Source organism: Medicago truncatula, chromosome 7 (assembly GCF_003473485.1).
Source record: "Medicago truncatula cultivar Jemalong A17 chromosome 7, MtrunA17r5.0-ANR, whole genome shotgun sequence".
Classification (NCBI taxonomy): domain Eukaryota; kingdom Viridiplantae; phylum Streptophyta; class Magnoliopsida; order Fabales; family Fabaceae; genus Medicago; species Medicago truncatula.
The window spans coordinates 33,226,623-33,240,583 of NC_053048.1; the positions used below are offsets into that span (position 1 = coordinate 33,226,623).

The 13,961-nt window shown below is 33.8% G+C and overlaps 1 protein-coding gene across 1 annotated transcript; it reads left to right on the forward strand.

Annotated features, from left to right (window-relative positions):
• Positions 1 to 8,005: 8,005 nt before the first annotated feature.
• On the forward strand, positions 8,006 to 9,622 carry LOC11416993 (short-chain dehydrogenase reductase 2a). Its single transcript, XM_003623445.4, has 2 exons — positions 8,006 to 8,172; positions 8,637 to 9,622. The coding sequence occupies exons 1-2, from the start codon at positions 8,090 to 8,092 to the stop codon at positions 9,460 to 9,462; spliced, it is 909 nt and encodes a 302-aa protein (XP_003623493.1). The 5' UTR covers positions 8,006 to 8,089; the 3' UTR covers positions 9,463 to 9,622.
• The last annotated feature ends 4,339 nt before the right edge of the window (positions 9,623 to 13,961 follow it).

The window sequence follows — 13,961 nt, forward strand, 5'->3', positions numbered from 1 at the left end:
CTTCACTCTCCCTCTCACTAATCCTCAATGTCATTCAACGGCCATTTTACTCTTTTTTGTTTCTTCCTCCACACACACTCATGTATTATGGGGAATCAATTTTCATAAGTATTATACAAAATTATTGTAGATCTTTTGGTCAATACGAACATGAAGGCATAAAGTCTTTGTTCTATTCGTTGACATCTCAATCACAAAGCAATGGCAAATACATCTCTCCTTTCATTGTTTAGTATCTTTATTTTTTTTTTCTTTTCGGAAGATCTGCAATCCATAAATTAATTCCCTTCATGACCTAATATTTCTCATCCATGATTTTTATCCCTTTTCATGCCTTAGGTTATAATTATAATTCAAACTCCATGGCCCTAGTAGAGAGAGACTGTTCAATTTAGTCACCAAGGTATGCAAGGATCACATTTTTTTTTTTGAATGGCAAAATATATATATAAACATAAGAAAAAGAAACAAGTACATAATATACAAATGTAATCGCCAAGCGACAATCCACCACAAGGGAAAACACCCCAAACCCCACAAGCGGGACCGGAGGCTCACCACAACAACCCCTTAGAGGGGCAAAAAAAAAAAAAAAAAACAGAACAAAATACACCAAGTAAGAAAAAACCACCAAACCCGAAGAGGCCGAATACCAAAAGCAGCGGCAAGCTCAGCAAACACCTGCATGAAACCAAAAGCAACACAAATAGCCTAAAAGCCACACCTGAAAGGAAGGGGAGATACGACCCCACCCCGCAAGCAACCCCAGGAAAAACAAACCACCACAAAACCCTACTGATTCAAGCACAGGATGGGCTGCACCTCCCACTCATAGAGGGAGCATGAATGATGACAGTCAGTCATTCACTATTTTTAGTGTCATTTTCATGATATTTTGAGTTCACAAGCAAGCTTAAACAACAAAGAAAGCAAGAAAAATAGAAGATTTTGAAGAAAGCAAAATCGTGTCACGATTGTTGAAAACGTGTCACGATTTAGAGCACATGATGAGGTTTATTCGACATTGGTTAAAACGTGTCACGATGGCTATTTCATGACACGATTTTAGGGACATGTGGCACAAGGAAAGAAATGAAAGGAAAGAAAATAATGTCACAACATGGAAGGTGCAAAAAGAAGAAACAAATGGGCTTGATGTTATCATATGTCATTGTACTAAAAAAAGGAGGAAATGTGTGGCTTCAGCAAAAAAGAAAAAAGAACCGTAACATATGTTTGGATTTTGGAAAATTAGGTTACATAAGACTATATAAGGAGGCTGCACAACATGTTTTATGGATTCACGCTGGTGACATCATTTTTGGTACAGGAGATTCACGATTTGGAAAGAAAGGCAGCCGTATTCACGCTACAGGAGAAAAAGAAATAAGGCTTGCACGTGGAGATGAAAACAAAGAACAACACCGATTGAAAGAAAATTCAGGAGCAAGCCGGCAACGACGGAACTCTATCAGTTTATTTTTTTTTATTATGTTGTTTATTTCTTTTATCATGTCTAGCTAATTTCCAGAGATTAAGTCTGAGATGATTCTGTGTAACCCTAATTGAACCATGTTGCTGTGAAACTCTATTTACTGTGAATGACAATCTAGTTTTTATTCAATTCAATTGTTCTTAATGCTTTTATATCCTAATCAAATATAAACATGATTTAGTGAGAATGAATGACTACTGACCATAGCTTTCTACTTAGACAGAATTGAATTGTTCTAATAAACAGGGTTAGTTTAGGAATGGATAATCGTTTGTTAGTGATATTAGGTTAACGTGCTTAAACCTTCAAAGATTATTAGACCACCTAAGGAATTAGGGACTGTAGTTTGAGAAGAGGGTTCTATGTCAAGGGATTGATTAGGACTATTTTGTTAACTATCGTGGAACTAGAAAATCATTCATAAGAATAGGTGCAGTATACCAATTAGGGAAACATAGATGACTCGAAAGACCTGATCTCATCTCTCTTCATATTTTCTAACCAAATCTATATTTTCAAACCGAATCTTTATTTTATGTTATTTAATTTTATGCAATCAAATCAAATCTAAACAAAATAATTTATACATCCTAAATATTTACTTTATTGCTAAATTGAGATTAACACAGTCCTCGTGGATATGAACTTATTTTATTACTTCGATACGTTTTTAGTACACTTGCTAAAATATCTATCAATGAACTAGCAGGGCACTTAGCCAGGAGCCACTACCAAGCTAAAAGTTTAACTCTGTCCACCACAGGCTCCTCACGGAGTAAGCCACCAGCAAAGATACGGTCGTTCTAGGATGCCCAAATGGTCCAAATAACAACATGCCAAACAAGAAGCAAACCTAACCTAACTCTCCTCCCCCCTCCTAAACCCGTAAAGGCCTGAAACTGCTGGGCTAACCCCATGGGCATCACAAAATCCCAACCCAACCACCTAGAAACCTGATACCACACTGAAAGGGAGGAAGGACAGGATAGAAACAAATGCACCGCCGATTTTGATTGGCTATCACAGAAAACACACCCCACCCTGTCCACAAGAATTGGCACACCACGCCTAATAAGATTGTTCCGTGTAGGGATTCTATCTAGGAGAAGTTGCCACGAGAAAACAATAACTTTAGACGAAGCCCAAGACTTCCAAACCCTAGAGACCGCCTGCAAGGTCATCCCTCCAGGGGTACCCGAAGTCGGCAAACCCTTTAAAAGCTGATAGTAGGCCGATTTCACAGAATACCGACCATCAGGACTGTTGGTCCAAGACCACTCGTCCTCTCTCTCAACTCTTGAAAGCCTAGACGCGACAACAAGAAGATCAGTAAGCAGGCCCAATTCCAAGACAAAGAGAGGTCTCCTCAAAATAAGGTCCCAAACCCAATCCCCCCTTCCAGTGACCTAACTCCCCCACTTTCCCGTCCACTTGGAGAGAGAGCTGGAAAAGCCTCCTAAACCTAACTCTAAAGATAACAGGCCCGCACGACGGATCATGCCAAAAGTGGGTTGAGAAGCCATTTCCAATCACCCTCACGACCCCTTCGGAAAACCAATCCTCGGTCGCCTCTTTTTCCCCACCCAAAAGGGTAATATTGGACCACCAGGAGGACACCCCGCGAAGGCCCGAAGGTCGACCACCAAGGTGAGGGGAAGGATAGCAAACCCCATAACAGGCGGTAAGGATATCCTGCCAAAGACCACCATCACCTAAAAGGTAGCGCCACCGCCACTTGGCCAAAAGAGCAAGATTAACCTGACGGAGGTCCCTCACACCCAAACCCCCCTCACTCTAAGGCTTGCAAACAACCTCCCAAGAGACCCAAGGGATACTCTTCCTCCTCTTGACTCCTCCCCAAAGGAAATCCCTCTAAAGGCGAACAATCTTCTTCCAAACCTGGACATGCATCTTCATAACAGACATGTAAAAGATGGGAATAACATTAAGGACGGAATTCAAAAGGACAACTTTACAACCAAGACTGACATACTTGTTCCCCTAGGAGCCCAACCTATTGGTAAGAAACTGGAGGAGCGGTTGCTAGGTCTTCTCAAGCCGAGGGTTAGCACCAACAGGAAGCAAGGATCACATGTTAACCTTTGAAAGATGATTAGAAGATTGAAGTATTTGGAAACCTTCCCTCTACCTTTCCGGTTAACGATTTTGATATTCAATTCAGAACAAAAATTTGTGGGGGTGAACTCAAATTACAAAAGGGATAAAATAGACTTTTGTGTGATTTGTAGGGGTAAATGGCTAATTGTAGGGGTGCGAGGTATAACATCCAAATGAGAAAACTGCTCTATGGGCCCTTCAAGTTACTTGACCCTAAATTTGTTTGAGGGGTCTGTGAGCAATTGACGGGTTTAAAGAGCAAAATTTAAGTTCATGTTATCAAATGAAGCATCTTAGGACTTAGGTCACTATATGACCAAATGGAATATAAAGCCCCGGATGCATGTTGCGCAACAATTTCTAATTTTTATTTTTTTTAGTATCTGACTTAAATTTGTACAATTAAATAGTTGATTTTATTTTGGATACATATATGTTTAGTCTTCAAAATTGTGGTGAAGATACCAATTGTATTGTATTTTTTTTAATCAAATAGTCTAGTTACTATAATTCTACCTCTTAAGATGAATAAGTTAAAAAATTTGGATTCAAACATCGACACATATATATTACAATATTTCCACCAACTAAGCTATAGTTACGGGGACTTACATTTTTTATTAATGATATTACATAATGTTTTTGTGCAAGAGTAAAATTTAAGGTCGTGAATTAAAAATGTAAATGACACACATGTTTCAAAACCATGTATTTAAGGTTGAGAATGACATGTTTCATAATAGCTCAGTTGACAAAGACATACATTATTATATGTAGAGGTTGGGGTTTGAACTCCTAACACTAGTTTGAATGAAGGAAATTCATCGGAAAGAAAATAATGATGGAAAGATGTAGGAAACATATCCCTCAAAAAATAAATAAACGTAGGGAACATAAAACATTAGACTATTCTTTAAAAGTACGAAACAATGGGCTAGTGCCAAGAAGCTCAGAGACTTTTACATGTTATACGTTTGGTACATGATCTACAACTTTCGAATGTTGAATTTGAGCTTGTCGCCAAGAAGGTAGTAGATTATTACATTAAAACTATTCATTAACAATATATAAATGATCTACCCTTCTAGACTTGATTTTCCTTTTCCAAATTTATCTCTTCATTAAACTATTTTATAACATTATTTAAATTAACAATTAAAAAATGAGTTAAATCTCATTAAAATATAAATAATTCACTATAATATGACCAATTCACAACAACAGGAACAATATTGGACAATAAAAGTCTTTATTTTGACCTTATATAAGAAAATGTTTTGTTTCGGTGTAACACTTTTTCTTTCAATTTTACTCTTTACTTGATTATTTTATTTATTCTGTCGTGCCAATAAAAGCGGAAAAATGTCCTCATAGAAATAAACAGTTTATAGAGACACCACATTATATATGAAGGGATCATGGTTTGAACCCCGTATTACTCACTTATTCACCTTAAAGGTGGTGTTTTAATCGTTAAACTACTTGACAAAAAAAAAAGACGGATACGTATCAGTCTTGACACTATTTAAACCTCAAATTCTTCAATTATTCATCTTAAGGATGAATTTCTAATCATTAAACTACTTGACAAAAAACGGAAATACTGATATGTATCCGTCTTGACACTATTTTAAATAATAAAATGAAACATGTTTTTCAATTTTATATGACCGACTCAAATAAGTAAATCACAAAGGTATTTTAAGAATCGTAAAATATGTTGAAGAATATATATTGCAAATAAAATATATTACTTATTTTTTAGAGTCTAAAATAAAAGGTTTCCTGGGAACTTAAATACTATCCAGTCACTTATGTTTAAAAAAATATTCCATAAAAAATTCAGATTTGAGTGTTTAGAACACGTTTAGAATTGAGGAAAAAGGCATATATTAAATAAGTTAGAGTGTCACATCCTGGGCAAAAATGGTCCTTTAGGAAGAAGATGAAGATAATGTATTGCACAACATAGTGCTGGGCCTGGTTAAAACTGGGTCAATAGTACTCAATTGTATGCATTATCATCATCAATTTGCAATTTTCTATGAGTATGTATATGTTTTTTGGGACCAGAAGCGCAATACAAATTGAAGACATTTTTGTCATTTAGTTTAGTAGTGGTGTTTATGGCCTCTTTCTCCTTTCTCTTGGTCACCAAAGGTGTTCCTACACGGTTTTCTAATTCAATAATGTTCACACTTTATTTTTAAATAGTGCTAATTGCATAAGTCACTTAAGCCACTTTTTTGTTATAAGAAAAATATTATTATCAAAGAGAGTATAAGGGATACTTAGAATTCGTTGTGACAATTTTAGATCAACTACATCGAAAAAACAATTTGAGATCAACTGTGAAGTCTCATGTTTGAGTTTGGATGATAATGTTCCACCTAACAATATTGACATTTGCAATCGAGCTATTTGTTAGGGATATGAGCAAGTCTTGTTTATTGCATTTTATATTTTTGTAGACTATATATTTCAAAAAAAACACAAATTATTGGCTGGAAATTTTTTATTGAGTAAATTTGCAAGTTTATTTTTTATAATAAGAAAAATTTATTAACGGAGTAGAAGAACCTCTAAAATTTATTAAGGAGGCCAAAAAGAAAATTACAATTAGCATTCACCAAGACATAAAAAAGGAAGCATCGTAGCTTGCTTGGCAAGCATGGAAGAACAAAAATTGGCCCGTGAGGATTACACATCTGAAGCGTGAACATAAATGATGGGTGACCTGATAACGGAAACCTGATAACAGGTGGCCCAAAGAATCGTGAAGAGACTCTGATACCATATTAGAAATGGTGGTTGAGCCTAACATAACCCCACAAAACCGGCTTGTGAGGTGAAGATTGCCCCCACTTATAAACAAATTGTCAGGCCAACTCCTAACCGATGTGAGACTCTTAACACAATATGTCCAAGCTCCACATTTCAGCACAAAGAGAGTTGCTATGTCCAAGCTCACATAGAAAAATTGAACAAAGCAATTACGAGCGTTCATAAGCAAACCTCTACAAGATGATATATAGGTAGGTACCTTTATAGGAGGGGTGTCCATTTAACATCGATAAAAGTACCAGGGCTCTCCAAGTAAGCCGATCGATGGCCTAACAATATTCTTCAATTTATTATAGTGTTATATATGGTGTATATGCAAAAGGAGGAATAAGAAGCTATGGGAAGAAGTTGAAACTCGGCCGGAGATAGCTTTACACTTAGCAACGGATCACTTGAACCAATATCGAGGGCTGCTCGAGCACTAAATAGCGGACGAACAAGGCATGAAAGTGATCTGCCACAACCGGATGAACATCAACAACAGCAGAACCAAACATGAATAGCAACAGGTTCCGTGGAAGATGGAGTAAACATGGGTCAGAATGATGGACATGCATCACAACATATTGTTCAATTGTTAGATAGAGCGACACTCACTTATGCTACTCACTACACTTTTGATTATATTTTAGTATGTATTATGACGAATTTAATGAATGGAATAGGTTAAATTTGTTTATCTAAAAAAAAGTGTGAATACATTTGATATGTCCAATAATGAACAAATGAAGGCAATGGTGGCGTGCAGTGCTCAAACACGGCGGCGGTGCGGTCTTCACGGTGGAACGAAAGGTGTCTGCAGGCACATTAGCACTCCAACGCTTAGGCCAGAGTAGGAAATGAGGTTAAATGTGTAAAAGTGTGTAGGAAATAAATCGTACCTTGAAGGTGACGCGAAATCACTCTTAGATAGGATAAAGAGGCGCTAACGACTTCTGTGAAATGCAGCACCTCATCAGGGAGCTGTTGGAGGCCACATGTATGATGCAGGAAGCACATGGGGGTGCTTATGTGCGGTATGTGCGGTAATGTGCATCGGAACTAATATGCTCACTCAAGCTGTAGTTTCTTGTCTTGAGCGTTTTGATCCATATGTCTCCATGGAATTGACGCTCTAGTAGGTCCAGAACAACATTGAATGTGAAAATTATATTTTTATAATTTTAAAATTAAAATATTAAATAAACTTCATTGTTTGTGATTATTTTTGTTTTTTCTTTGCAAATATATAGGACAAGAAAAAAAATAAAACTCTTCAAAAATACAAACATAGTATATATATATATGGTCACATTCCGTCGCAGTTAAGAACCAATATTACTTAAGTCAAAAAGAACAAATCTTACTTAGGTTCGAACTTACAAAAAAGATGATGTAGAAGCCACATGCAAAAATGAATTTTAAGACTTAGTTGTTGACTATATATTAAAAAATAATTATAAGGCAATGTGAGAGATCCATTTAAAAAATTATATAAAGATGCAACTGTTCATTATTCCAATTTATATACCATATACTGTCCAAACCAAGTATATATATAACATAGGCTATTGAAACACTTGTGCTTGGCATTCATCAAAGCTTTCTTCTTCTCCTACTTTCTCTTCCTTTTTACTTCCTCTCAACTCAACCATGGGTGTAATGTCTGAGAAACCCCTTCAAGAACTTTCTCTTCACTCTACAGACACCACATTTTCTCCTCCTTCACCTAAGAGGTACTAAAATTTCTATATCCAAAGTAACATAATTAATGTCATTTTCTATTTACCCTGAATTTATTATTATTATTATTATTATTACTACTCCCTCTGATCCTTTTTACAAGAAGCAATTAACTTTTTAGATATATTGAATAAATTATGTATTTGGTTTAGATTCTAGACCAGATACGTAAATTATTCAATGTATCTGAAAAGTCAATTGTTTCTTGTAAATAGGACAGCAGAGAGTATCATTATTATTATTATTATTTTTACTAAGTTTGGTTTACAATGAAAAATTTCATATTGGATAAGTATATGTCTCTTCCACCCCATCAACTGATAGTCCATAATCTTCAATCTTGTTATCCCAAAAAGCAATATGGTCTCATATTGATTATGCACATACGTTGGCAAATGAATAGTGTTATTATTTTTAATTAACTATGAATCTTATGAAATATTTGATATTGTTATAGGTTGGAAGGAAAAATAGCTATTGTAACAGGTGGAGCTAGAGGAATTGGAGAAGCAACGGTGAGAATTTTTGTAAAACATGGTGCAAAAGTGGTAATTGGTGATGTTGAAGATGAACTTGGAATCATGCTTGCAAATTCACTCTCTCCATCAGCTATTTATGTCCATTGTGATGTTAGTGTTGAAAAAGATGTTGAAAATTTAGTCACTTCAACAATTTCTCACTATGGAAAACTTGACATAATGTTCAACAATGCTGGCTTTCTTGGAAACCAATCCAAGAACAAAAGCATTGTGAACTTCGACACCGAGGAATTCGACCGAGTCATGAATGTTAATGTTAAAGGTGTTGCTTTAGGTATGAAACATGCTGCAAAGGTTATGATACCTAGAGGAAATGGATGCATAGTATCCACTTCTAGTGTAGCTGGAGTTTTAGGAGGACTTGGTCCACATGCTTATACAGCTTCAAAGCATGCTATAGTTGGATTAACAAAGAATGCTTCTTGTGAATTGGGAAAATATGGTATAAGGGTTAATTGCATTTCTCCATTTGGTGTTGCAACATCTATGCTTGTGAATGCTTGGAGAAATGGAGAAGATGAAGTTGATGAAGGAATCAATTTTGGATTGCCTTTAATTGAAGAGGTTGAGAAAATGGAGGAATTTGTTAGAGGGATTGGTAATTTGAGAGGAACAACTTTAAAGACTCAAGATATTGCTGAGGCTGTTCTTTATCTTGCTAGTGATGAATCTAAGTATGTTAGTGGTCATAATCTAGTTGTTGATGGTGGAATTACTTCCTCAAGAAATTGTATTGGTTTGTGAAGTACTTTCTTAGTATTCATTTTCTCTTCTGATTTCTTTGTGACTTATTAATTAATTAGTTAGTCTTGTTGTTGATTGATGAACAAAGTTTTATCCCACTAAGTGGGATGGGCTACATGATGTAAAACTATGTTAATGATAATGATTTTTTTGTGAATAATTCAATATAGTTTTTGTAATATTTGAAGTGTTATGTTTAAGGTTGTCAAAATTGGGATCTTTCTTCAGGTTAAAAGGGAAGAACAAAAACGAAAATCGTAAAATCGTAATCAAAATCGAAGGATTTTACTCAACTACTTTTGTAGAATCAATATAAAAAATCGTAAAATTGCAATCAAAATTGATGGATTTTACCAAAACAAAAATAATGTTAATATATGTTATAAACTGTATATAGTCATAAATGACTCAGTTTAAAGTCCACAAAATACTTATACATAAATGACTAAAAAGTAGACAAAATACTTCCAAACCCTTTAAAATCCTAGGATTTTGTATGAATTTCATGATTTTGATGCGATTTTAGTAGGATCTTGCATATTTTGAGATTCTGCTATGAATTTGAATCGTTAAAAGTGAATAAAGTTACAAAATTCTGAATTTTATGATTTAAGGCAGAATTTTGACAACAATGGTTAGGTAGTCATATTGAATTACCAAGCATTTCTTGCTTAAATAATGCAAGTTTGTAGGGGAGAACAAGAGAACTATAGAGCTTTTCCTTCAAAAAAAAAAAAAAAAAAAACTATAGAGCTTAAACTATTAAAAGAAAATTTTAAATGCAAACCACTGTTTATTTTTAAATTTGATTCTAGATGGGAAATGATGACAGTTGTTTCATGTTTGACTTATAAGCAATTAATTAATCTAATATACGACTATCTCTAGTTCTAAATACAGTATTAGATTCTCTTAAAATTTGTCTCTTTTTTTAAGCTATCTCTTCAAATTTTGGGTTATTTATTTACTACTAACATATTTCTAAATATATAACTTTGCGACCAATAAGAAATAAATGAATGAAAAGTAAACTTACTAGCAAATTTATTATTGTTGTCAACTTTCTTAATTTTTATGATTTAATTAATGGAGTCTCGTATATTTAAAATCATATGTGACAGGTTTAAGTATGAGTGATTAATCTCATATAACTATAAAGTATGAATGAGTTAAATATGAAATGCCCCTGGGCTTTCCCAAAATATAAAAGTTTTAACTCCCTTAATATATAATCTTAGATCAAATATGAAAGTATGTAATAGCTCACTTCCATATATTGATTGTATGTAAATATATACATTATTAAAATTTCTTTTTTTAAAAATTTGTTCTATAGAAGTATTTTGCTATAAGTAAAAGAGTTTTATTTGCATGAATGTCTTGTACAACATCAATGTAGACACACTCAACCCATCAATGTAACTTAACCTTCATCCTTTGTGTTCTTTAGTGTCTACTATATATGAGCAATACTTTAACATATTTAACAACTGAGAAAAGAAATGTAGGATATTGTGTAAATGGCTGGCTAGTGGGATTTAAAAATTGCAATTTTATTCTTTGAATCTTGATATGATTTCTATGCTCCTTCATGGGAAAGTGCATTTTCTTGGACTAATGATGGGTTAGACATCTAATTAATTAGTTAGAATATTAGGATTCGGGTCATGTGCAAAATATATACGACTATGGAAGCCAGCCAAAACATTGGAGACATCTAATGTATGTACTGTTTTCATTACATCAAAAATAATAATCCCTGAATCACAGACATGAATCACATTCGTCTAGAGACTTGCTTTGGGTCGTATCTAAGTTGTTGGATACAAATCTAATTGTTAAATCTCACATCTTTGGGCAGGTAGCTTTTGCTCAAGAAAACAAACAATAATTACTTTTTAGGAGTTTTTTTTTTTATTTTATCCTGATAATCCTTAAAAATTACGATCACTCATGTTAGAATATACCTATGAAACATAAATAAAGATACGAACATCAGACACAATATAGATACCTCACAAGCCGACACTACAAATAATTTTTTTAAAAATAACATAATTTAATTTATTATATGTGTCGGTATCTGATACAACACATGTCTTGTCTGATACCGAGACACGCATAATCTAAAAAATGTATGTGTTTCATAAGAATTTACCATTCCATATTAAAAAAATAAATACAGTTTTGAGTGATTTTATATATCCAGCCGGATGAAAAAAAAAAGGGGAAGTTTTCCGTCCGGGATGGTAAAATTGGAAGGGTGTAGTTTTCAAGAAATTAATAGAGTAAAAGTTGTTTCTTTTGACAATATTGAAGTCTAAAATAAGTACTTTCAACTTTTAACCTTTGATTAATATCACTCACATGGTAACTTTGCATGGTTTCCACCTGGCTGTTTTTGATTTAGGGGCTAGTTTGTCAAAAATCAATTCAACCAATATCATTTTAGTTTTTCTCCAGGCTAGGATGCAGAGTCTATTAGTGTACTTTCATTTTCATGAATTCTATAATTAATCATGACTTTTTAAATGTAGAAAGAATAAAAAAAAAAAAAAAAAAGATTACCAATTGGTCACGCTATCAAATATATTTCTAAGGAGTTGCCATATTTTATAGAGTAATCCAAAGGAGAGACTTTATGCTAAAGTACAATCAACTTGGCATAAATGCTATATTTTCTTATTAATAATGTTGCATACTTAGCTGTTTTAAGTGAGCACTTAACATTAAATTTTCACTAATCTAAGCTGTCATGACCATGATCTGATCTTCAACTTTAAAGAGAAGATTGCGACATTTGTGGTTGACCCCATCAATCCCAACCTATTGGAATCTATAATAAACTCATAAATTCTTTTTGAAGAAGAAAAAGTCAGATACTACAGCAAGAAAGCTGGAGCCAGGGGATTTTAGTGCATTGAAAATGTTGAAACTCAAGATTTTCTTCAATATATAACAATGAACGTATCTAGTTTTGGATTTAGGACCGACGCACCAACTAGTACTTCATATACTACTCAATTAAACCCTAGCAATGTTCCCTTTTTTTTTTTTTTTTTTTTTTTTCTTCTTCTTCATGATTTTGCTCTTCTTACTTTTATATGTCATCTCTTTATGGATCTAAATTTTATTCAATAAAAAATCAAGTAGTTTACCGTTAGAATCGTTGAATCAAGATCAAATGATTAATGTTGTGACATTTTAAATTAGAAAGTGGATTGTCGGATATTGATATGACGGTCCAAATTAAATCAAAGACTTTATGATTACATGAGTGCAAGGCAATCTTATATTTTATATTTTTTCCACAACATTGACATAGGTATGAAATTTATACTTGCTCCTAAAACACAAATATACATTTTAAAATGAGAGTTACCAATGCTACATGGGATAGTAAACAATTGGGATCCTTAAATGTAGGTGGTAACTTCTTAAGAACTATAGTAGAACAATCATTGTTAAGCTTAACTGTCTTCTAATTTCTTTTGGTTAGAGATAACTTTTAAAAATTTAGCAAATGTATTCATTTGAACAATATCTATTGTTCAAATGAATACATTTGCTAAATTTTTAAAAGTTATCTCTAATCAAAATCGAGTCTCACCATAAGATAACTTTGACATTTTCTCCTTCTTTGATGATACATTTCTCCTAGAAGAATTACATCATTTAACAAAATTCATTAGAGAAATTCGCAAGGATACATTAAGATATTTTTGAAAACGAAAAAATCGTTTTGAAAGACACAGTAACATAGATCCTTGAAATTGGATAGTTTCTAACTATTTTATAAGAAATCATATGTTGAAATACTCCCCTCATACTCGTTGGGAACAATTATGAGGCTTAGGCGAACCGAGTAGAATAAGACTTCAAATATTTTGACCTCTATTTAATAGGTATTCTTATCTACTTCCACAATCTCTATCGAGTCGCTTACCCACAACATGAGTCTTTGGTGAAGTGTTGAGGGTACAAATTCAATCAGTTGAGGGTTGGTTAAAAAAAAATATTTGATGCATTTTTAAAATTGAATTTTTACATCTTCCTTTTGGGACAAAAAGTATTAAACATGTGCTCCCGTTTTTAAATTGAATCGAATCATACATTTTATGTTCGTAGTGCTTGTAAATTCTTGTCTAATCACCAACATGTCGTGACTAAGGTGGCTTCAAAGTCTCCTTGACATAAGGATGTTCCGTTGAAGATTGTGCTTTTTTCTTGGCGTTTGTTTCGGGATAGGTGCCTACTAAGGACAATCTGCTTCGTCGTGGAGTTATTGATAATGATTCTCGGTTGTGTATTGGTGGTTGCGGTTCCTCGGAAACGTCCGCATATCTATTTTTACATTGTCAATATTTTGGTTCGGTTTGGATCTATATTCATTCTTGGCTTGGTGTCTCTACAATAATACATTCTTGTGTAGCAGATCATTTTAATCAATTTCGCTATGTAGGCGGTGGTGGATCAAAGGTGCGCATATCAATCATTCA

Excerpts from the sequence above, each read along its gene's own strand:
- LOC11416993 (XM_003623445.4), top strand. The coding sequence starts at position 8,090 with ATGGGTGTAATGTCTGAGAAACCCCTTCAAGAACTTTCTCTTCACTCT. Across the intron at positions 8,173-8,636 it reads TCTCCTCCTTCACCTAAGAG|GTTGGAAGGAAAAATAGCTA; the intron begins GTACTAAAATTT and ends ATATTGTTATAG.